We start from the raw sequence: 21,913 nt of genomic DNA on the forward strand, positions 1-21,913 counted from the left end.
CAATTGGGTGAAAACGACCTAGCCTATAGGAAGGCGGCCGATCTGCAGTGGCACATATTTGGTGACTTGGAGGAGCTTAAGGCCGCTTACCCAAACCTCACAATCATTTGGGCCTCCTTGATGGAGAGGCGGGTTTGGAGGGATTGCAGGTGCCCGATGGCCATAAATAGGGCGAGGAAAGCCGTGGATCGGGCGGTGGTGCGTAGAGTGGCAGCCCTGGGGGGAAAGGTCATACGACACCCGGGCATTCGTTTCAATTGTGAGGCCCTCTACCGGTTTGATGGCGTGCATCTGTCTGATGCAGGAAACGATAGATGGCTGGAGGACATAGCTAAGGGGATAAGGGATTGGTTTCAGGCATGAGAGGATTGGCGGCGAGCGTTTGCTCGTGTGGCGGTAGGCATTGGTAAGAAGGGGTTAAGACGATGTGTGGGGGTGGAGGAACGCCATCACCTCCCCCCAGCGAGCGAAGGGTGGTCCGTTAAAGGACCCCGGGGGGCGTGGCCCTGTCCGAAGCCTATGGAGGTGTGGGCCAAAGGCACGCCCCAGAGCGGTGACCCGGGGGAGCTCCTAGTCGACGTGCCTCGCGGGAGTCTCCCCCGATATAAGGTTAACCCTTCCCCGTGTCTCCAGCAAATGGGCTGGAGCCGGATAGCCGTTAGGACCAATGCCTATGCCAATGCCTCTCATTTCTGAATTCAATAAAGTTGTGGCCTAATTCGCCCAATTAACCTTACATACGGTGTCTTGTGTCTTTATTTATCCTGGTGGGGGCGGGAACTCGCCACGCAAAGCCACTTCCGGGCCTGCCCAGGAGGTGGGGTTGCGGGCGTCACGCCCACCCCACGTGAGCGGGGGCTGGGGCCAGCCCCCGCGAGAGCAGGGGAATCCCCAGCGGGCCGGCCCCCCCCAGCCAGCCAATCAGCTGGTCGGCGGGGGGGCGTGGCTTGCCCTATTTAGGGCCAGCGCGGAGGGGGCTCGCCCTCTTTTCGCTGGCTCGCCCCCACGTTTTTCCCACCCTCCCTCCCTTTATTCGGGTTTAGGCTCAGGCAGGTCTTGACATTGCTATGGACTTCGGTCTGTCGCCGCAAGGGGCATGGTAGGAATTTTTCCCAATTGGCAACTTCGGGCCTTTTGGTTTTTCGCCTACCTCGTAGCAACTCGTCACAACTTCTCGGCATTGGCGGTAGGCATTGGTAAGAAGGGGTTAAGACGATGTGTGGGGGTGGAGGAACGCCATCACCTCCCCCCAGCGAGCGAAGGGTGGTCCGTTAAAGGACCCCGGGGGGCGTGGCCCTGTCCGAAGCCTATGGAGGTGTGGGCCAAAGGCACGCCCCAGAGCGGTGACCCGGGGGAGCTCCTAGTCGACGTGCCTCGCGGGAGTCTCCCCCGATATAAGGTTAACCCTTCCCCGTGTCTCCAGCAAATGGGCTGGAGCCGGATAGCCGTTAGGACCAATGCCTATGCCAATGCCTCTCATTTCTGAATTCAATAAAGTTGTGGCCTAATTCGCCCAATTAACCTTACATACGGTGTCTTGTGTCTTTATTTATCCTGGTGGGGGCGGGAACTCGCCACGCAACTACCATCTCTGGATGATTTGCAGTAGATTAGCAGAGGTGTCAGACTCCCAGTTGTCTACCAAAGGCAACAACTGATCTTCCAATGTCATGTATGTCACAGAGGTGTCACAAAAGCCTCAGCACTTCCTGTCGCAGGTTCCATGCTATGGAACAGAGGCACCCTTGCTTTTGACTTTTAGGTGTCTTTGGAATACATTTTTACACTGACAAGTCTTTGTAGCAGTTTAATTGTTAATTTTTTAGCAGTCACTCTAATGCTTCTCTGTATCATTTTTAACAGTGTTTTACATTTTAGGGTTGATATTTTATGATATGGTGGTACAGAAACACTTTAATAAACAAGCAAACCAGTGCCCTTTTGTATTCTAAGTTGGACAAACAGGACATTTGCTACAGGGGGAAAAAATCAATAGACACAAATCTGCCATCAGAAATGGTAAAATCCATAAACCTATGGGAGATCATTGCATCCTCCCAGGACAATCTAATGGACATTAAAGTGGTCATTCTGGAACAAAGGGACTTCACAGGAAGACTGGAACATAAAATGAGTGCATTACAATTCACCAGTATGTGTCTATCACTTCTGGATTGAACTGGGACAATGGATTTTCATCACAAAGCAGGAGTTAATTGACTCACCAATGCCAGGATGTCTGTACTGGCAATACAACTGCTTTTTGACAATGGCCACAGGGTTAATAATGTAATGATCACTGTTTGCACTTGTTCCTTAAGACCTCACAGTTTTCAGTTCAGCTATGTGGGTCTGTTCTTGCAACTGAAGATTATATTATGCATTCTATGGAGTCTACAGAAGCTTATGCTAAGCTTTAAGGTTCTTATTTCATTGTTTTCACAATAAACTCACCTGACCACCCCTCCGGAAACAGATATATTTGGTGAGTGTTTTGCTCTGTGCATAAGGTCTCGCTTCAGATACTTTTCATGGGATAAATAGGGAAGGTGAACAGCAGCACACGGGCTAAACTGATTGCCAAAGCCATAGTCACCACTGAAGGGGAAGGGCTCAGAAGGTCCCAGTTTCAATCCCCAAAGGCATCTCCAGGTAGGGTTGCAAAGAGACTCCTGACTGAATTCCTGGTGAGCTACTGCCAGTCAGTGCAGACAATACTGGCCTAGATGGGCCTGACATGGTATAAGACAGCTGCCTATGTTCCTAAGTTCCACTGCTGAGCTGTGATGTCAGTGGATCAGTGTGGAAAAATTGTAGACAAGAGAGGTTAATGATCCCCTGCCCCACTGATCACCCACCCTTCCACGTTTTGCAAGTGGTTGAAGATGACAGGTCAGTAGAGGGGGGCGGGGGGGGAGTTGCTATATTACTTTGCTGTGCAGTGAGTAAAGGAACCCCCTTTTTCAATGTGCAACGTGGAAATTAAGCAAGTTCCAAGACTGAAGGTCAGGTCTCCTGAATGTGAGCCACTGAACCACTACAGAGTTCTGTTGATTCCAAAAACCATTCAATGGATTTCTTTACCAAAAAAGCTGAGTCAGAAGATGGTTGGCCAAAAAGAGAACTAAGGTGTTTTCCGTTATTATTTTTTTAAAGGAAAAATAAATCAGTTACTGGCAGACACATAATTAATACGCCATAAATTTTGCTCCCTAATCCACTTTTTGGACAGAGCTCTAAAGCCACACAAAGCTTTGATGTGAGACCTTAGCAAAAGGGACAAGGGCGGAGGATTTTGGATTAGGAGAGTGTGTACACATCAAGGGAGGCTCCCCCAAAAGAACCAGCTAATAGAACTTTTTAAAACCCAGGAAAGCTCACTCTTCAATAAGAAGGAAATAGGGACGGGGGGGGGAGGGGAGTATTTTCAAGAGCAGCATGTATAATCCAGAGTCATGCATGCTGTTGCATCCAGTGACAGTCATTGAAGTTGAATGTTGGAAGATTCAGGATGGACAAAATAAAAACTTATTTGCACAGCATATAGTTAACTATGGAACTCACTGCCACTGGAGACAGTGATGGCCTCCAACTTGCATGGCTTTAAAAGAAGATTGGACAAATTCAAGGAGGATAAAGCTATCAATGGTTATTGAATACTAGGTGCTAGGAGTCATAGGTGGATACAGAAGTGTTGCGCTTAGCTCCTGCTTTTTGAACTTCCCACAGGACACTGGACTAGTGTGGCAGGCATTTCCTAAGCTCTAATGTAAAACATGGCTGCTGAGAGGCTGACAGAAATCCAGAGCAGTAAGTGCATTGGGTAGGATTTCAGACCTAGGTCACTTTCTCACAGCCTCACCTAGAAAACCACCAGGATCTCATCCATACCATATATTTAAAGCATTATGATACCACTTTAAACAGTCATGGCTTCCCCCAAAGAATTCAGGTCACTAGTTTGTTAAGAGTGCTGAGACCCCTATTCTCCTCACAGAACTACAACTTCCAGAGTTTCCTGTGAAGATGGATTAACTGTTAAGCCACCCTGGGAATTGTAGCTCTGGGAGGGAAACAGGGGTCTCCTAACAACCTTTGGCACCTTTTACAAAATTATGGCTCCCATAATTCTTTGGGAGAAACCAGGGCTGTTTGAAGTGGCATCATACTGCTTTAAAAATGTGGAGTAACTGTGGGCCTAGTGGTTTCATTAAAAAAGGTAAAGGTCAAATACTCCTGACAGTTAAGTCCAGTCGCAGGCGACTCTGGGGTTGCTGTGCTTATCTCGCTTCACAGGCTGAGGGAGCCGGTGTTTGTCCGCAGACAGTTTTTCCAGGTCATGTGGCTAGCATAACTAAGCCACTTCTGGCACAACAGAACACTGAAACCAGAGCAGCGCACGGAAACACCGTTTACCTTCCTGCTGGAGCAGTACCTATTTATCTACTTGCACTTTTTGGTGTGCTTTTGAACTGCTAGGTTGGCAGGAGCTGGGACTGAGCAACGGGAGCTCACCCCGCCATGGGGATTCGAACCGACAACCTTCTGATCGGCAAGCCCAAAAGGCTCAGTGGTTTAGACCACAGCGCCACCCGCATACCTGGCTTCATAGACAGGGCTAAGTATTCGGCTCAATCACTGCGAATTTCCAAAGGAGCTCTGCTCATTGTGTACCATACTGCAGAGGCCCACCTGGCCTCAGCTAGAAGCCAGACATTTAGTGTTGCAGCTCCCATGCTGTGGAATGCTCTTCCAGCAGAGATCTGGTAGGAGCCTCACTTTTGATTTCCAGGAGTTGCCTGCAGACTTTTTTTTTTATGCTGGCAGGCCTTTGCAGCTATAAAAACATTCTGATTAGTCTGTTACTTTAATGATGCCTTTGTTCTGTGTTAAAGGCTTTTATATATACCAATTGTCGTATATCACCCTGATATTTTCTGCGAGGGTGGTCTATAAATACTTCTATAAAGTGTTTATTAAATGAAATACGGTAAGTAAGCACTGAAATTCTTTCAAAAATGATGAATGTGATCTGGGTAGTCTTTCCTGCAGAAGATAAACATGACTACAGGAGTTCATGCTCTAGTGATATCAAATCTGGACTACTACAATGCATCCTAAATATGGGGCTGCCCTTGAAAAGTCAAGACATTTCACACGGTCCAAAATGCAACCATCAGACTATGACAAGGGTGGGGGCTGATTCTTCCTTTATCCAGAACTCTATGTAGGAGTGTATTGATTGTATGAAGTATTAAGGAACGGGTAGCACCTCTGGTGGGGGACAGGTTGCGCTCCTTTTGGAGTAGTTTGTTCACCTTCGGTCCCCACCCTACACTCAGCTCTCACCTGTGTCTCCTTGAAGCTGTCAGCATGTGACAGCAGCCACATCCCAGGAAACAGCTTTGACTGGCTAAATGTAGGTGAGGGTAGCCGATGGGCCTCAAATCCTCAGTGAGTGAGGGATTTTCCCTGCATGCAAAGGCAGGCTCCATCAGACTGGGCAGATGAGACCAATAGTAGGGCCAATGGTCAAGAAGGCAGTTTCTGCACGTGCCATAGAGGGAAATGAGGGGCAGATGGGGCTCGTCAACCTGGGAAAGTAGCCCATCTAGGAGAAGAAAAACTCTGATCCTAAACCTCCACTGCCTTGCCGGCTATACTCATAAGTGAGAAAGGCTTCTGGAGTAAACCTCAAGGAAAAGTCCATACCCGCTGCCTTGTGGGACATCTTCAGAAGAAAGGGCTAAGGAGTAAACCCTACCTGCTTTCCTTTGGACCACATCAGCAAGGCTGGGCAGCCAATATACACTGTCCAGGCTTGCACGTAACACAGCAAAAACAATGTGGGAGGCAGCAGTTACGAGCTTCCAGTCTCTGCAGGCACAGCAGGCCCTGTGGTTCTCCAACAGGTTGACTTCACCCCTAGAGTAGCACTCCTTTGTCTCTCAAGGCAGACAGGTGCCAACAACACAGGAGACCCACCAAACCTCTTGTCTCTTACCGTTTAAAGCTTTCCAGTGAGCACTGTTTTTACATTCCTGAAAAACATAGCTAAATTCTCTCTACCCTCAGCACAAGCGAGAGATCCAGGGGAGATCAGAAGCAGAAGGAAATACTGTCTGTTTATATATTTATTAGGAAGTTGTATATTGTAATATTTGAACAGGTAACACTGCATTTCTGTAACATTTGGTATTTGGTGTTTTAGTTTCCCATTCATCACTTAAGAGATTTTTAAATATATATCAAGCAGTATAAAAGTGGTCTAAATAATACTAAGATGGGACACCAACCTCCCTCCCATTCTGGACAGAAGAGAGGTGCAAAGAGCTTTTCTCTGTGAGCAAACATGGCAATGGTTGGTGCAGGCACCTTTATTCATTGTTGGGGTGGCATGCCAGCATCATTTTGTGGTCCTTTTTCTCTGGTCTTTTAAAGGCAGCAGCCATGTTGTTACGCTAAACCCCTATCACCATCATTTTGTGCTATGCCACACACACAGAGAAGCCATTTTATGGTGATCCCTGTACTATGCCCTTTCTCAGAAATAAGGCCCACCTGGAATCTCACCACAGCGGGGGGGGGGGGAGCATTCTCATTTGGGGTCTCCATATTACAAAACCCAGACTTTAATAGTGAGTCAAACCAGTTATTCTTGGCCTGAAATCTAGACAGGAACACTGGGAGCTGTCATATACTGAGTCAGGCCATTGGGTCCATCTAGCTCAGTATAGCCTTCACTGACTGGCTTGTGTTATACAGGGGACTCCTAAAGATGCCAGGGATTGAACCTAGGACCTTCTGCATGCAAAGCAGATGCTCTACTGCTGAGCTACAGCCTTTCCCTGACACCGAAGAATAACTGTAATACAATACTTTCCCCATCTTTTGCACAGGCAGTCAGTTACAGAGTTCTTTTAAGACAACACACAGTTTGTTCCAAAGCAAAGAATGTGGTGCCATGAAGCCCACACTAAAATCAAAATTGTGGTTAGATGATAACGATGTTGTGCGTTACTCAATGGAGCTGGTTAGTTCCTGTAAGTGCCTGAATGTTGCTACTTGGCAACCGGGGCATATTGCATGATCCTTGATGAAAAACCCAATTAAGCCACTCAGTCCTGACAGGATTTCAACACTTGTTTTTCATAGGATTACATGGCAGAAGTATTCTGTTAAGAAAGTTCTTAAGTTATCTTTGCTTTGTGCCAGCATGGTATCTTGTTTCAGTTCTCAGTTAATGTGGCCCATTCAAAAGTGATAGAACCCAAATCCAATTAGTTAACAAACGTCAATACACAAAACCACGCTCTCAAGTTTTCACTTTAGACAGGATGTTTCATTTGTAAACCACGCAATTCCTTCCCTCTTTCACAATTTCCTTCCAATCTAATGCATCATAAAGGAGCCCTCTTCAGATAATGTCTCCTTTACAGCCTGCACTAGAGATTCCTCGTAAAAGTAAACATAGCAATTAAAATCCAAGAGGATCGTTAAAAACATACATGCAATTAGAAGGGCAAGTATTGCAGAAGAAGAGGCCCATACTTGTCATTTCTTAGCAAAGTTGTACAACTTTCTCATAAAGGTGAAGTAAAAAGAACAAGATAATTGCTGGGCAATATTTCAGAAGGAGCTGTCCTTTGGAAATGACCATAAAACACAACAACTAATAGACACAAGTCCAAATAAATGGTCAAGGTTTCTTTAGCTAGAGTCTGACCTGACAGGAAATATATACAGATGATGGGAGGAAATATATAAGGTTCCTGACAGGATATAGGGATTATGGTGGAGAATGAAACTGTTGACTCAGTGTGGAGCAGCAAGCTCAATTCCATGCTAGGGATCATTAGGGAAAAGGTCCTGAAATAAAAATACCAATATTTTAATGTTTTTCCCCAAATCTATGGTGATGTCATCCTTGGAGTACTGTGTTAATAATTCTAGTCATCACATTTCACAAAGGATATGGCAGATCTGGAAAGTGACAAAAACAGCATCTAAAATAATCCAGAGACTGGGGCAACTCCTCTATGAGGAAGGATTGCATAATCTGGGATTATTTAGTTTGTGAAAAACTAAAAAGGATTACTTTATTACATGAGCACTGTTCCACAGAATTTGATATTTTCATTTATATATATTCATTTGAAATAAGTGAAGCATTCTATATCCATCCACCACGCTGATGAAGAATTCTACAAAACAGTAGTCAATATCAGGAATTACTGTTCAGTGTTGGACATGATTGTTGAATACACAAAGCTTCACAGCTTGTCTTCCACCGTACAAAGTTTGGTACCTCGCTTCATTTAAAGATTTTCAGAGACTAAAAATTTCATTTTGAACTTTTTATGATTTGAAGGAATTCTATAAAGATTGTCTATTATGTATGTATACGGTCATCGTGTTGCCTAGACATTGTTGACGTTCTCTTTGCAACACAGGGGTTTTGTTTGGATACTTCAGACTGATCAAGCAGGTCTTCCTAGGTGTGACTGTAGGTATACCAAAGCTGTAAATACTCTTCGTGGTGGGCTCTGAAGGCTTAACCCAAGTCTTCCTAACATATGAAGACAAGTTCATGCTTTTGGAGCATCAAGATCAAGCTTCCTCAACCTCGGCCCTCCAGATGTTTTTGGCCTACAACTCCCATGATCCCTAGCTAGCAGGACCAGTGGTCAGGGATGATGGGAATTGTAGTCTCAAAACATCTGGAGGGCCGAGGTTGAGGAAGCTGTTACATGTACTTCAGTCCTTGCAGACTTTGCCCCAGTGGAGTGCTAACACTCTAGCTTCTAAACTTCCACTTAGTGACTGTCAGAGCATCATTTTCAAATCTATAAAGCCATAAGGCTTGCTCTTCTATGTGAAGTTGCATTGATGCCAAATGAGACCATTGGCCCATCTAGCCAAGTGCTGCCTCCTCTGACAGCAAGTCCTTCAGTGTTGAGAAAGTACAATAGGGCCAAGTACACTAGCACAGCCTATCTTGTGGGTTCTTAACAGCTACATGCTCTACCCAACTTTTTGGGATACAATTTAGGTTGGTTTTCACAGTCATCAGTGGCTTGAGACCAGGCTACTTCAAAAACAACCTATTCCCACTGAAGCTATCTAGGTGTCAATATCTGCCTTTTCTCTGGGTCCCACCAATCTTAGTGAGGAAGTGAGTGATGAAGACAAGGCTTTTTCATCAGTTGTAGATGATATCTTTAACTTTTTCCAAACCTTTTTTTCTTTTTCATACCAAGAAAACCCTCATTTGCCCAGGACTTTGTGAAATATTTAATACTAGTGTTTTATTCTTATTTATGACACTTCTATCCCATCTTTCCTCCAAGGAGTTCAAGTAGGCATACATGGTTCTTCAGGTCCTCATTTTTATTTGCACAACCTTGTGAGATAGGTTAGGCTGAGTGTGACTGGCCCAAGATTACCCTGTGAGCTTGATGGCTGAGTGAGGATTTGAACCCTGATCTCAGGTCCTAGATCCAGCACTCTAACCACTATACGCCTCTGGCTCTTTTTTTGTGCTAGTATTTTAATCTAGTGTTCTGCTGCAATATTTTAATCTAGTGTTTTTCTGCACTGGAAGCGATTGAGACTAAATGACTAATTAGGTCCTTTCCAGGTGTATGTATGACTATAGGCAAATTCCTATTTAATTATGGATTTTATGGCCCATGACTTTTAAAAATTGCAATAGCATTTTTTGTAAGTGACTCCGAGAGCACTGAATAGCCTGATGGCAGTAGCTGCTGTCCACCCTTAAATAAAGGTATTCTCTGTAGGCACAGTCCACATTTGAAATCCTTTCCTCTAGAAAATTTGACCTAAAGATGAGTAGTTGTGCAATACATTTCATTTTGGAGCAAGGCTAAATGGGGTGGTTTCAAATATTTTGATGTCCTGTTTCTACTATTTTAAGTATAGCAGTAGCTAAAATTCAAACGAGAGATAAAGTGCTGAATTTGATTCCGATGAGAGGTAAAACTTAAGATAATGATCCAGGGTTAGGACCACAACAGAGTAACACAGAAAGCCAACCAAAAATGGAGGGTTGCATTCAATGTTAGTCCTACTCAGAGGAGATTCTTTGAACTAATGGACACAACTAACCCAAGTTCATTAACTTAAATGGTATTTACACCAAGTAGGACTTGGACACAACAGTTTTTCCATGCAGGAAGCCAGTTCATTCTACATTTTGATCCAGTTAAAATACAGACAAAATTAGGGCTTACAAGATGGGAGTAAACATAGGCAATATAGGATGGATCAAGGACAAAGAGATGTACATAGGTCACTGCTTTATGCTGAGTCAAACTATTGGTCTATCTAGCTCAGCATTGTCAACATTGACCAGCAACAGCTTCTCCGGTGTTTCAGGCAAGTGTCTTTCCCAGGGATAGTCAATCTTTTTATACCTACCACCCACTAATGTATCTTTCTTGATGGTAAAATTTCCTTACTGCCCAGCAGCGTTTGACAGGATTCAACTTGTGCCATAGAACCTCCTAATACCCACCTAGAATCCTGAAATGCCCTCTAGTGGGCAGTAGGGACTAGGCTGACAAACCCTGGTCTTTCCCAACCCTACCTTGGACTCAGCTACATTTGTAAAGATGAAGCGCTTTATATGCGTTATAGCACTAGGACACCACATGGTGCTGTGGAGTCCCATTTTTTTGCCAAGCGAACTTTTAAGTTTACAACATGTTGAACTGAATCGCTGGAGATGCCAGGACTAAACAACCTTCTGCATACAAGGCAGATAAGACGTGCTACCTTTTCAAAATAGGCTGACTGTGCCAAATTTTTGAGAGAGATTATTATCTTGGAACAGCAAAGGATGCCAGAGGTGTTCTGGTGTAACAGATCTCCAAGCTGCTAGTCTGCTATTTTTGTTTCTGAAATGTACAGAATCATAAAAGCTGTGGTTTGTTCATTTAACAAAATGTATATACTGCTTAATCAATTCTAACCTCTACATGGTTTACATAGCTATTTTTAAAATAAAAAATATTAAAATTTGTAATTACAACTAACACAGAAGGCCTATTTTTATAAACTTACGCATTTTATTGCACACTATTTTGAGTGGAAATGGAGTAACTGAATAGAGAGAGGTATGAAGGCACAAAAGTATGAGAAATTTAGTAGCCGAGGGCCACAGGAGTATGTCCCACGAAGCAATACAAGGGGAGTCCCCTGCCTTTGCAACACCTTCAAGATAATTTATAACAGACATTGCCCTCCACCCAGGTCTTCAAGTTTACATTTTCCTCTGGGTGGTAGAGATAGGGAAAATAAATATTCTAAGAATTTACAACAGGAAGAGCTACTGAAGCTCACAGATTTCTTAACTCCCTTCTGGCAAAAGGATTTGAAATATAAAATCAATGAAGAGGTGAGTTAACACAGCTTGGAAGTACAGGACTCTTGACGTGGCCTGGTGTCCTCCCCAGAAATCATATTGTGCTTGCTAATTATTGTAGGCCAGAATTATCCTAAGTACAAGTTGAGTAATGTGTCATATGGAAGGAGGGGGGGGCTGGATGATAGTGACATGTGTATGGAACAATACAGATGACAGGCTGGCATTGTGGGACAAACGACTCTCCCCACCGCTAAAAACTCCCAAGAACCAACAGCCACTGCAACGAAAGCAGATACCATTTGCTCTGAAGTCAGAATAGATTCAAGTTGTTAACTGTTGATGGTCTGTGTTGGGAGAGGAGAAAATAAAAACCTTTTTTAAATGGCAGAACTTCATAAATGGCCTTCGATGTTACTGGCTTACAGAACTTCTACCTACTGTACCCATTTGTGTGGCACATGGACAGCCTGAAAGAACAAATGGTTAACTTTGGTAGTTTACAAAAGCTTTTTGTGTTGTTGCCTTACAAACATTCCAATGCAAAAGGCAATCAAGTTGAAACGTCATTTGCAAGCTTGGATTGTGAGACTTTAGACAAGTGGTCTGAGCCCTGCTGGATCAGACCAAAGGTTGATCTAGTCTAGCATCCTATTCAGATGTCTCACAGATGCCCCAAAGGCAACCCTCCCCAAACCCTCCCCCAGGCATACAGCTTTTGAACATCCATTTAGTTTACTGGGTCTAATAGCCATTGACAGAACTACACCAAATGGATTTGTCTAATGTCCTTTTAAAGCCATTTGATTGGAGATGAAAATGAAGCCGGTCAGGAAGTACAAAACTGGTATTTCTCAGTTTTGTCTTTGGCACCCCACCAGGAGACTTGGCTTCGCAGCTTTTCCTGTTCATTTGAATGTCTCTGTTGCTTTCAGCTGAGCCCCGTGGTCAAAGAACACTCTCAGAGCTTTAAATCAACTTTGTGACTTTTTTTTATTGATGGGCGACAACTTTATACTCCTAGATATCACTAGACTGTGTACACTTAGGAACTCAACATTATAGGAGAGCGGACAGCAAAATTAAACAAAGCAGACTGAAAAAAATATCAACTTTCATTATTTTGCCCATTTTTTGTTTTAAAATCCCATGTACACAGAAGCATAAATGCAGTTTTGAAATCTCTTAATAGCAATAAAGTTACAATCACCCATCTATATAGACTAACATTTTAACTCAAAAGTATTTTGATCTGCAATGTGTACTTAAGCAGTTTCTCATCGCACAATTATTAAAATGTGTATTTTTCCCTATCAGGAACCGGCAACTCTGTATATTATACTTTTTTTGTAGAGTATTTTCTTTTAAAGGAGGACCATTTTTTCCTTGATAGACACTGGCTCATTTTTACCATTTATCAAAAAACTAGTGGGGGAGGATTAGAGAGGATTTTTTTTTTTAGTTTTTTTATTTAAGTAAAGATAAAACATTTTCACAGAAATCTACAAGTTCTGTTGCTGGTGCAGGGCTGCTTCTACTATGCAATTAGAAAGTGGGAATCAGTTGCAAATCCCCCGTTTTAATAATCTCTTAGGATTCAGCATTAGCGCAAAAAAAGAAGAAATACTTTGTGTGTGATTCGTGAGACTGAGTCTTTCAAACCCTAATGACTTCATTCAGCAAAGTCAATAAGCCAACACCAACTAGGCTGTTCACAAACCTCAAAAAGGTAGTCTTCTCTTTCGCTCTATCCCATAGTTGCAAGGGGAAGGGAGAGAGAAGGAAAAGAATTCATTGAGGGGAGGAAGAGAAATAAGGGTTAGAGAGAGTTGGCGTTCTAGAAAGCAGGTAATCTGGCAAACACAGCAGAAAAACAGGGAGTTTTCAAAGCAGGTCAACTCGGCGGTAGTACAGGAGGTAGGCTGTGCGCTCAGCAGACGGCTTCACCACCTGGTACTGATTAATCACTTTGACAGCCTGGTCATCTATGCGCAACCAGCCATTGAGACCAATCTGGAAGACGTCTGTAGTGTAATGTCCACCAGTTGCACTGTTTCCGTGATGGTAGACAACTGTCAAAAAACCAAAACCAAACAACTAATAAGACAACAGGGAAGGAAGCAACATTAACAAGTTTCAATGGATGCTGGCTTGTCCAAATGTTTGTCAACTTATGTGGAGGGATGGAGCTCTACAAATATCAGTTTGCTTTATTAGCCAGATGATTACACCTTGCCACACAAAGACCAGAACCCTTGGGCATGAGAAAAGGGGCCATTGGGCTGGCACAAAACGTCAGAAATAGTGGGAGATACTGATTTTTTTTATGCTCTTCAAACCTCAACTCAAGTGTAAGAAAACTCCATCTCTCTCCCAAACTTACTTGCCAGAGGGCTTGAGAAAACAGGGGAGTCACCTGAAATTCATTCAGTAATTTTGGAGAATATTAAAAATGGGGGAGAGATAAAGCTCTGACTCTTTTAGTTTAGACTGCTTGGGAGAGATTGGTTTGTTTGCTGAACTTCTGCAATCACTAAAATTGTGCAGCAAAACAACCAACAACTAAATGCAAGCTTTTTGAAAGCAGCAGGTTACTTTCCTCCCCAATTTCAATACTTTGCGAGCAACTATCTCTCAATCCACAGTCACAATCACAGTCAGTACTGACTCAAGTACTAAATTCCACAAGGTTGACTGCACATTTGGCTGCCATCAACTGACAGATCTGAGTACAGTGGTACCTCGGGTTACATACGCTTCAGGTTACAGACTCCGCTAACCCAGAAATAGTACCTCAGGTTAAGAACTTTGCTTCAGGATGAGGACAGAAATTGTGCTCCGGCGGCACGCCAGCAGAGGGAGGCCCCATTAGCTAAAGTGGTGCTTCAGGTTAAGAACAGTTTCAGGTTAAGAACGGACCTCCAGAACGAATTAAGTACTTAACCTGAGGTACCACTGTAATGTGGAGTAACACTGAATAACTTTCTTAATTTGAATAATATGGAGTGGTTGCAGAATATCATCTTTGTTGAACTGGCATTCTTGGATTAAGGCACACAACAGGGAACTTTAAAAAAAAGAATTAATTTTAGAAGTGCATATGCTTGATCTGAGAGGACTGCCAATATTTTAAAACAGCAAGAGCCCTTGTGACAAAATTAATTACATTTGAGAGAAATGAGCACATACCTGCAAAGAGCCGGTAGGTTCTTTGGCCTTTAAATATCTTACTTTTGACCCCCGGAGACAGCAGCTCTGAAAAAGAAAACAGAATTTCAAGTGAATTACTGTCTTTAGTATTATCGGATTACTTCCGCCTCTCTTTTACCCACATTTAACGAACCAAAGAGCATGCACCCACTGCAAGGAACAAAAGAACTACTGAAAGCTGAGCCTGTCGACAATAGCTCTTCTATTCCACTGCGAAGGCTCAGGATGTATGGCCATCCTCCCTGAGGAGATATAAGCTTCTCACTGATCTTTGCCAATATGAGGGCTTCCTTTTGTCAGATATCTGGCCAAGATTTGGGTATGACACACAAGAGTAAATGGCAAGCAATAAGTTTTATAGTACATTGGTGCAAAGATCTTTATTTTTAGGTCTTTTATTTTATTTTTTAAAAAGAAATGCTTATACATTAGGATGTGAGATTAAGTAACTTCAGAGATTGTTGTTATTTCAAGGAGTTAAATCACAGCATTCCAAACCTTGGAATGAGAGAAAAAGATAGCAAAATTGTTAAAACAGCATCAGTTTGAGAGAAACAGTAGTATTCTGGTACCATGTCCTGTCAGCACAAGGATTTCTGCTTGCCTAACAGGATGCCAGGGACGCAGGTGGCACTGTGGGTTAAAGCCTCAGCGCCTAGGACTTGCCGATCGAAAGGTCGGCTGTTCGAATCCCTGCGGCGGGGTGCGCTCCCGCTGCTCGGTCCCAGCGCCTGCCAACCTAGCAGTTCGAAAGCACCTCCGGGTGCAAGTAGATAAATAGGGACCGCTTACCAGCGGGAAGGTAAACGGCGTTTCCGTGTGCGGCTCTGGCTCTGGCTCTGGCCAGAGCAGCGATGTCACGCTGGCCACGTGACCCAGAAGTGTCTCCGGACAGCGCTGGCCCCTGGCCTCTTAAGTGAGATGGGCGCACAACCCCAGAGTCTGTCAAGACTGGCCCGTACGGGCAGGGGTACCTTTACCTTTACCTTTAACAGGATGCCACCCCTCCAGCTCCATGTGTCCCACATCCTCCCCAAATCTGTCCCATGGGGCTGGGGAAACATCCTGAACAGATTGAGGGGAAAAAACATTCAATTGCACAAGCAAGAATTCTTAAGCTGATGGAACCTTAGCACTACACTGAAGTCCACCCAAGTGCTGCAAGATTTTAGTGATTAAATTCTGAGGAAGAAATAGTCATGTGCTGATTTATGAAGGCCGTGGAACTAACGTACAGCAAGCTTTTTAAGATAAAGAAATATACTGAAAACGACACTGGAGATGATATTTGGCGTTAAACTCAGCTCAATCTGGGCTGCTTAACCAGTCCTGAAGATATACAGTGATTCTGAAATGCCTAAACAGGCCCGCCCCCCACCCCAAAAGCATAAACAACAACAATCTCTTTCTGTAAAACAAACAAAAAACCCAGATGCTTTGTTCAGAAGATTTACCTTTACTTATTTCCAGGTCAACAGGATATTCAATATTTTTTATGAGCTTCTGGCACCCCCCCGTTTTCTCATAGACAAATCGTTTGAGGTGTAGGACAAGGACTGGTGGGAGTTCTTCAAGTGTCACTCTTCGACTGATCTCCACCTAGCATGGTGAAAGCAGAATTTTAGTTGGACCTCAAATCTCTGCTAGTCACTAATTAAGCTTATTTCCTCAGAATCAGAAGTGGAAATTACTGAAATCAGCTTAATACACACACAAACACCTCTTCCTTCCATTTTTAGGCACTGCCAGACTAACAGATGAGGGATTTCCACCCCGGGGGGGGGGGCAGAATAATGTTCCTGGTGATGTACAACATTTAAAGTCACCTGCCTATATATATCTACTTTCATAGGCATGAAGGCTTTCACTGCAGAAAGCACCTGGTGGACAAATTTTGGTTCAAAATTTATTTTCAGTTCAGCTCTTCGACTCCAGTTCTGCACACTACTCCTAAGAGCTAATGATCACATATTTAATCAGCTTTTGTTAATGACTGGTGCAAAGTGCAAAAGGAGATTTTGTTCATAAATATGTTAGAGAAAACTATTTTTTTTAAATGCAATACGAGATGTTTGCACTCTTCCCAGACTAGACACTAAAATATAAACCAGACCAGACTAGCACCTCAAGTGAACACCCATTTCTTCTAGAAGCCATAATTGAACATTTGGGTTGTCAAGTAAAGAGGAGACTAAAACCATATATGTACCAAAACCAAGAAGTGAGTGGCTGGCCAAACAAAATTCGTGTGGCAAGCCCTGAGAAGTTTGCACTGCAAGTTTTCCTCCCATACAAGGAGGTCTCTCAGACAACCAAAGCGATGTTCTGCCACTTTCACTCCCACACATCATGTCAGACATAAAATCCAGACGGGCTGCGTTTGCCTACACATAATTTCAGGGCAACATGCTTCTCACCCCTTTTTTCAGGTTGTTGCCCTCTCCTCCCAATGCCTAAGCACTGTGGTAAAGCCCACTCTTTTCTATCTTGTAGAGAACCACTCTGTTTACAAAGATGGTGTGTGCTTCCTACATTAAGGCTAGTTAAATAACCCATCTCTGATTCTATCAAAGCATCATCTGACGACGAGAACACAGCAGTGGAAAAATACAACTAGGCACATCGTTCTATTAACTATTGAAAAAATCAGGACAAAAGCACTGCATTTTTACTCATCTGCATGGCTTGACATCACAAAAAAATGTAGAAGAAACCATTTTAATACAATAATATTTGTGATTTCAGCATCTACTGAAGACATTTTAATTCCAACAGGCCTTCCCAGAAAAGTAATCTTGGCATGGTCACTGTTAAAATTACATTGCATTGTTCCAAAATTCACAGGTTTATATTCAATTATTAATAGTCTCTTTTATTTCTGTTTTGTACATTGCTTGGGGTTCTTTGGAATGCAAGATAAATTGAGAAAGTATGCAAATTAATTACATAAATGAGCTAAGCACTCGGTCATTCTAGAGCACTAAATTCCACAAAACTCTCATTAGGAACAGACTGGGGGGAAATCACTTTGGTTGCAAAAAGCAGTTCACTGAATAAGCTTTTAAAATGAAGCAGCATAGCAATATTTATGCTACACAGACATAATAAAGACCAGTCACAAACAACCCAGCTAACATATAAAAGGGAAGAAGGACAAAGTAGACTGGAGTTGTTGTCTGGTTCCTGGTTCTCTTCTACTGCCCCATTAGTTTGTCCCGATACGGCTGTGTTCAATCAGCCACAGATGTGAGACTCTAGGCTTTATGGATGCATAACACATTTTGCACTTGTCTTATGAATGTGCTCAATGGGACAGAATGTGTCTTGACTGCACAGGGTCCCAGGTCCGGTACCTAGCATTACCAGTTGAGAGGATGTCAGGTAACAGGATTAAGGACTTCTTCCTGAAATCTTTGAGAATTGCTGTCAGTCAACACAGACAATATTAAACACCCACATAATGATTAATGGCAATGTTTGACTTCAAAAGTGTACCCAGTCATTAAATAACTTACCTCCTGCTTGGTTTTTGTGGTATAACCCTGAACAGACTCTCTTGCCACCAAGCTTTCCAGAGCATCTTGAACTGTGCGTATCTTATCAGACTGGATATCCAACTGCAGAGTAAAAAATGGCTGCAGAGTGGCAGACTCCTTCGAACTTTGTTGGTAAACCACAGATCTAAAGAAACGAGTTAGAAGTTGCACTTGTGAAAACTGTTCAAAAATTAATTCTGGAATGACTGATGACGAGACTGCCAACACATACCTTCACATATATCTTCCTGAAACCCATATAAAAATGTCTCATGGCCAAACTCAGTAGGCAGGCTTAAAATGAGGCTCTTGTGTTACAAAGTCCTGCCAGATTTTGACAGATATAAAGACATATGGTTAAAGTAATGACCAGATTCAGTATCCAGAAATTGAATATGTCAGGTTTTATGCAGAAATGAAATACAGTTTAAAGATGCGTCCCCTGCAAGGGATGGGGAGGAAAGAATAGTACTTCTTTCAAGTTACTGACCCAGCCTCCTAGCTTAGGCACAATACTTTCCTTTCTCCTCTTCTTTAAAAGCGTAATTAGGATTGAATGGGAAATAGCCACATACAGGACTTCCTTTCTCATGCCCAATTATTTTTCAAATTTACAGTCCACTGAAAGATACCAACACATCCAGATTCTTAAAACAATTGTATTCAACTTGCTTAAGCTTATTCATGAATACTGAATGTGAAAAGCTAAAGAAAATTGTTACTTTGGTTCACACATAACCCCAGGTTCTCTTTAATACTGGCACCCAGTCACCTCTTTATACAGTAGCATCTTTATTGTAAGGAAAGAATAAGGTCTTTCTTGGACGATGTGAAGCCCTCATAATGGCAAGGTTGATGTTTGTAAGAGACAACTTGCCCCACCCATTACATGAGAGCCACTTTTGGGATACCTTTCTCATCAAGAACTAACATGCTATTTATTCAGAGGCTTCTTCAAGTCAGAATGAGACCACACTTAATCCAGATAATATTTCAGGTTGGCATTTTGCAGCGGTATTTTTCCACAACACACAAAAACACCAATAAAACTGCAATGTTTGGTGAAGAGTCCAGGAGCATGGCACACTCTCATTCTTTCTTTAAACTGCTGCCCACCAGGAATAAAGACTGGCCTCAAAATTTTATTTGTTTAAGTGAGGGTATATCCAGCTACAAATTTATACCAGCTATAGATATTCAACGATTATAGTTTCCCTTTATCCTGGGAATTTAAATCAGAAGTCTGGAATAATGACCAACAGCTACTCAGAATTCTTCTGACCTGTGCAAAGATCTACATGGCTTGATTACAGAAAACAAACAAACCATTCACCTTAATATACTGGCTAAAATAATTTGGGAAATAACTTTATTAACTAAGCTAGCTTATCAAATAAGAGCAATGAAGAATCACCATCACAATACCGTCTTAGAAAGATGAAGCAGTTTCATTAATTTCTTAAACAAAAAGAACATTAACTACATACAACCTTATAACTCTTTTCCATCAATATATAATATATTTTCACTATATCCACCCTGAAACTATCAAGACTGACCAACACATCAACATCCATCACAGCAACCAAGTTTTTTCTAGCTTATACATTATGGACTAACAGAAGAATGGAAAATCTCTATCAATCTCTCCCTCTGGCTGTCTTATCTCTATGAGTGCATCCACAACTTCTAAATGTTTTCTTTCGGTTCTTTTAAAAACAAAACATAAGCATGTACTAGCAATACCAGCAATTATGCAATGATGAAAATTATATTGACTTTCTGAAATTGCTACCATGCAGGTTGTTTCTGAAAATAAAAAAATACACCTGAATTTGTGGAGTTGCCTCTGAAACATGTTCAGAAACTACAGCTATTGCAGAGGGTTGCAGCCACATTTATTGGAGCATATTACATCCATGTTATTATGTGCTGAGCTTTTAATTTCCAAGCCCAATTCAAAGTAATTCTGCCTGGTCATTGAATTCACTGGGGTGGGGGGCTCTGCTCCATGTCCTACCAGAAACGGGTGTTTAGTGAGCACCAAAATTCTACAAAGCGATCCTGACTATAGGAGTCATTGACAGGTATTTTCTCCATGAACTTGTGTAATCCTCCTCTAAAGCCATTAAGCTAGTGACCATCGCCACATCTTGTGCCAATGAATTCTGGAACCTGGGTGAAGTACTTCATTCTAACCACTCTAAACCTACTGCCAATTAATTTCATCCGTTGAGCTTGAGTTCTAACAGAAGGAGGGAAGACACCATCTCTACGTATTTACTTTCTTGAGACAAAACGTAATTTATAAACCTCTCTCGTCTCCTCTGCCACAATTTTTAGTTCTTTTTTCTATACTAAAAATCCACCACAGCACAGCACTTTTCAGCTACTGCTCTTAAGGGCAAAGTCCACACAAAGGCACAAACATGAGTGAAGCATGATAATTACAAGTACATTTTGGCATGAAAAGTTCAAATATATGCAGATTTGGATTTTAATGCATTCTTATTATTTCTTTGCAAGAAACAAGGTACTCATGAAGGCAATGAAGAGCCAAAAACACGATGGGGGAGGAAGTACTAATCTACATTTTTGTGGGGGATGGAAAATACAACTATTTCTAGAGCTTATGTTTGGTAGACTACTATTAAACCATTCCTATCTCCGCTGCTGGCCTCACAAGAGAAAGCTTTCCAACATCCTAACGTGGGATCTTGTTTCTGCGGTGACCTACTTTGTATAGTGAGTAGGACAGGCGTGGCAGAAAGCAGACTACACATGTGGGATTAGAGATTTGTGGTTCTCCCATTCAGCAAAAAGAAGAAAACAGGAATCCCTCAGTTTCATCTTGCTTCCTTTGGATGTCAATAGAGGACGATGTGCTCGCCATTAATAATTGTTACCAGATTAAACATACAAAGAAGTCGTCTCAGAAATATGTAGGGCTGGCTCTTCCGAGTTTCTGTCACCAAGGAATGGAAATGAAGGTACGTTCTTTGGGGCAGCACCAGCTTATAGGAATCTCTCTATATCAACATTTGGGGTGTACCTTAATGCACAACACATTTTATATTTATGAACAATAAGCTTCTACAGTGGAACGTCTATTGCGACCATAATCCGTTCTGGAGGTCCGTCTGGTGGTCGAAAAGGGGCGCTGGGAGAGGCGCCATTGTGCGCAGATGGCGATGGCCTGCTTCTGCGCATGTGCGAACGGTGATGGCCGCTTCTGCACATGCGCAAACAGCAGCAAACCCGCCATTTACTTCCAAGTTTGCCGCGGTCGCGACTTGGAATGACCGTAAGAAGAGGTGGTGGTAAGTAGAGGTTCGACTGTACTTATGGTGGTATACATTGATTTTCTGCATTTCCCCTCACCCATAAACGTGATCCTGACATTCTATTAACACTAATTACAATTTATTGTACCTTATGTGACCACCAAATATATCTGTAATTGGTGTCTGGACAAAATCTGCTTGCCGAGTGACAGAGGATTTGTTGCGTGGTCCAACCTGCTCCCATTCATCCTCACTTCCTTCGCCCTGCTCCTCCTGTTCTTCCTCTTCATTTACAGGCTGGGTCTCCGGACCATTGGAAACTGCAAGTTCTGGAGGGAGGAGGAAATGTATATTTTCTGTTCCTGGATATATATATATATATGTGATACTCAAGAGTAGATAATTTCTGTCTAGAAGGAAACACTGCTTTATGCAAACTTTATCATTAAAAGCAAGTATCATTCCTCTACCTGCTCAGGCAACTATTGCAGTTACGT

General features: G+C 42.6%; 1 protein-coding gene across 4 annotated transcripts in view; it reads right to left on the reverse strand.

The window, feature by feature from the left end:
* Positions 1-12,360: 12,360 nt before the first annotated feature.
* The window catches only part of USP10 (ubiquitin specific peptidase 10), a 34,975-nt gene continuing 25,422 nt past the window's right edge, over positions 12,361-21,913 (reverse strand). For 2 of the 4 annotated variants that reach the window (XM_079988781.1, XM_079988779.1), the window contains exons 10-14: positions 21,565-21,778; positions 18,112-18,277; positions 16,051-16,195; positions 14,576-14,641; positions 12,361-13,458 (exon numbers count right to left, since the gene is read on the reverse strand). In XM_079988781.1, coding sequence (XP_079844907.1) covers positions 13,271-13,458; positions 14,576-14,641; positions 16,051-16,195; positions 18,112-18,277; positions 21,565-21,778 — 779 coding nt within the window. In that variant the 3' untranslated portion in view covers positions 12,361-13,270. The remainder of the gene's footprint in view (positions 13,459-14,575; positions 14,642-16,050; positions 16,196-18,111; positions 18,278-21,564; positions 21,779-21,913) is intronic. The other 2 variants (XM_079988780.1, XM_079988782.1) reach the window with 1 other exon arrangement.

This window comes from Podarcis cretensis, assembly GCF_951804945.1.
Source record: "Podarcis cretensis genome assembly, chromosome: 8".
NCBI classification, from domain to species: domain Eukaryota; kingdom Metazoa; phylum Chordata; class Lepidosauria; order Squamata; family Lacertidae; genus Podarcis; species Podarcis cretensis.